Genomic DNA, 1,332 nt, shown 5'->3' on the forward strand with positions numbered 1-1,332 from the left:
ATAGTTATGATGTGTCTTGTATTTTCCAGGAGTGTGTTAGAATAGTTACGATATGTCTTGTATTTTCCAGGAGTGTGTTTGAATAGTTATGATGTGTCTTGTATTTTCCAGGAGTGTGTTGGAATAGTTACGATGTGTCTTGTATTTTATTTTCCAGCTGAACATTTTCACTACAGTAATAGCATCAGTTTCACTAGAGGGCGTGTTGAGGAGCTTTCTTGGACGGCCGCTGCGGCTGCGATGGGCTTGGGTTTCGCATTGTCTCTCTTGTTTTTCATGGACCAGAATATCTCGGCTGCCATGGTGAACAACCCCTGCAATAAGTGAGTTTCAGTCATCCATATTTTTTTTATACAGCGAACTATAAAACGTGGTGAGAATTTTTCTCAGTATGGTATACGATAAACGAAACGAAATCACTAAATTAGGAGGGAATATCCTCGTGAGTTTCGACTATTTGTGACGTATTTTCAGATAATTATGCTTAATTGGTAGAATCGGATGTAGCGTCATCTGTTAATAAATATATAAATTAGAGTTATCTACCTATTTGTAATATTACAAATTATATTGACATGTAGTCTATGAGGCCTGAAAAGTAAATTTAATTTATAGCACCGTTTCCACAAATAATGTGCCATATTATATGTTGTTAATGTCTTTGTTACTGACTTTATTTCTTCTCTTCTTACACATTCACCATTAGACAAAAAAAACTCCGAAATAATTAGCATCTTCTTTCCTCCAGTGAGTTAGTTTAGAGGTTCGATTTCTCGCGGTAGACAGTGCGTAGATACCCATTGTGCAGCAAAGAAAACAAATAGCAACTCCTTTTTAATTTTTTCATTTGTTCGTAAATGCAGACTTTGTGTATTACTACTATCGTATATCCAGAAATATTTACACACACATTAATGACGGAACACCACATCAGAACTTCCTCAGGTGACATAAACCGGGATCGGAGTTCATTTTGTTTGTTTATTGGTGATAATGTAAGGACAGGAATAGTCAGTAATAGAAGCATCAACTTTGTTTTTACATATGTATATATACTGTCTTTTCTTTTATACATACACAAGTGTACACAATCCAAATGGTCTTCTTACTAGGAAATCTTGAACCTTCTACAACATATACGGATAAACAGCTAGAATAAGGAAATTAAATTATCTTCAGTTCTTATAGTTTTCAGCTTTTTATATTCTCGGTAACTAAGTGTTTGATATCATTTATAACAATATGAGTAACTAAGTGTTTGATATCATTTATAACAATATGAGTAACTAAGTGTTTGATATCATTTATAACAATATGAGTAACTAAGTGTTT

At 33.6% G+C, this 1,332-nt stretch overlaps 1 protein-coding gene across 1 annotated transcript in view; it reads left to right on the plus strand.

The window, feature by feature from the left end:
- The window catches only part of LOC106468467 (sodium bicarbonate transporter-like protein 11), a 103,594-nt gene that overhangs the window by 95,923 nt on the left and 6,339 nt on the right, over positions 1–1,332 (plus strand). Inside the window, exon 12 of the mRNA XM_022396800.1 lies at positions 158–323. Coding sequence (XP_022252508.1) covers positions 158–323 — 166 coding nt within the window. The remainder of the gene's footprint in view (positions 1–157; positions 324–1,332) is intronic.

Source organism: Limulus polyphemus, unplaced genomic scaffold (genome assembly GCF_000517525.1).
Source record: "Limulus polyphemus unplaced genomic scaffold, Limulus_polyphemus-2.1.2 Scaffold3017, whole genome shotgun sequence".
Lineage (NCBI taxonomy): Eukaryota > Metazoa > Arthropoda > Merostomata > Xiphosura > Limulidae > Limulus > Limulus polyphemus.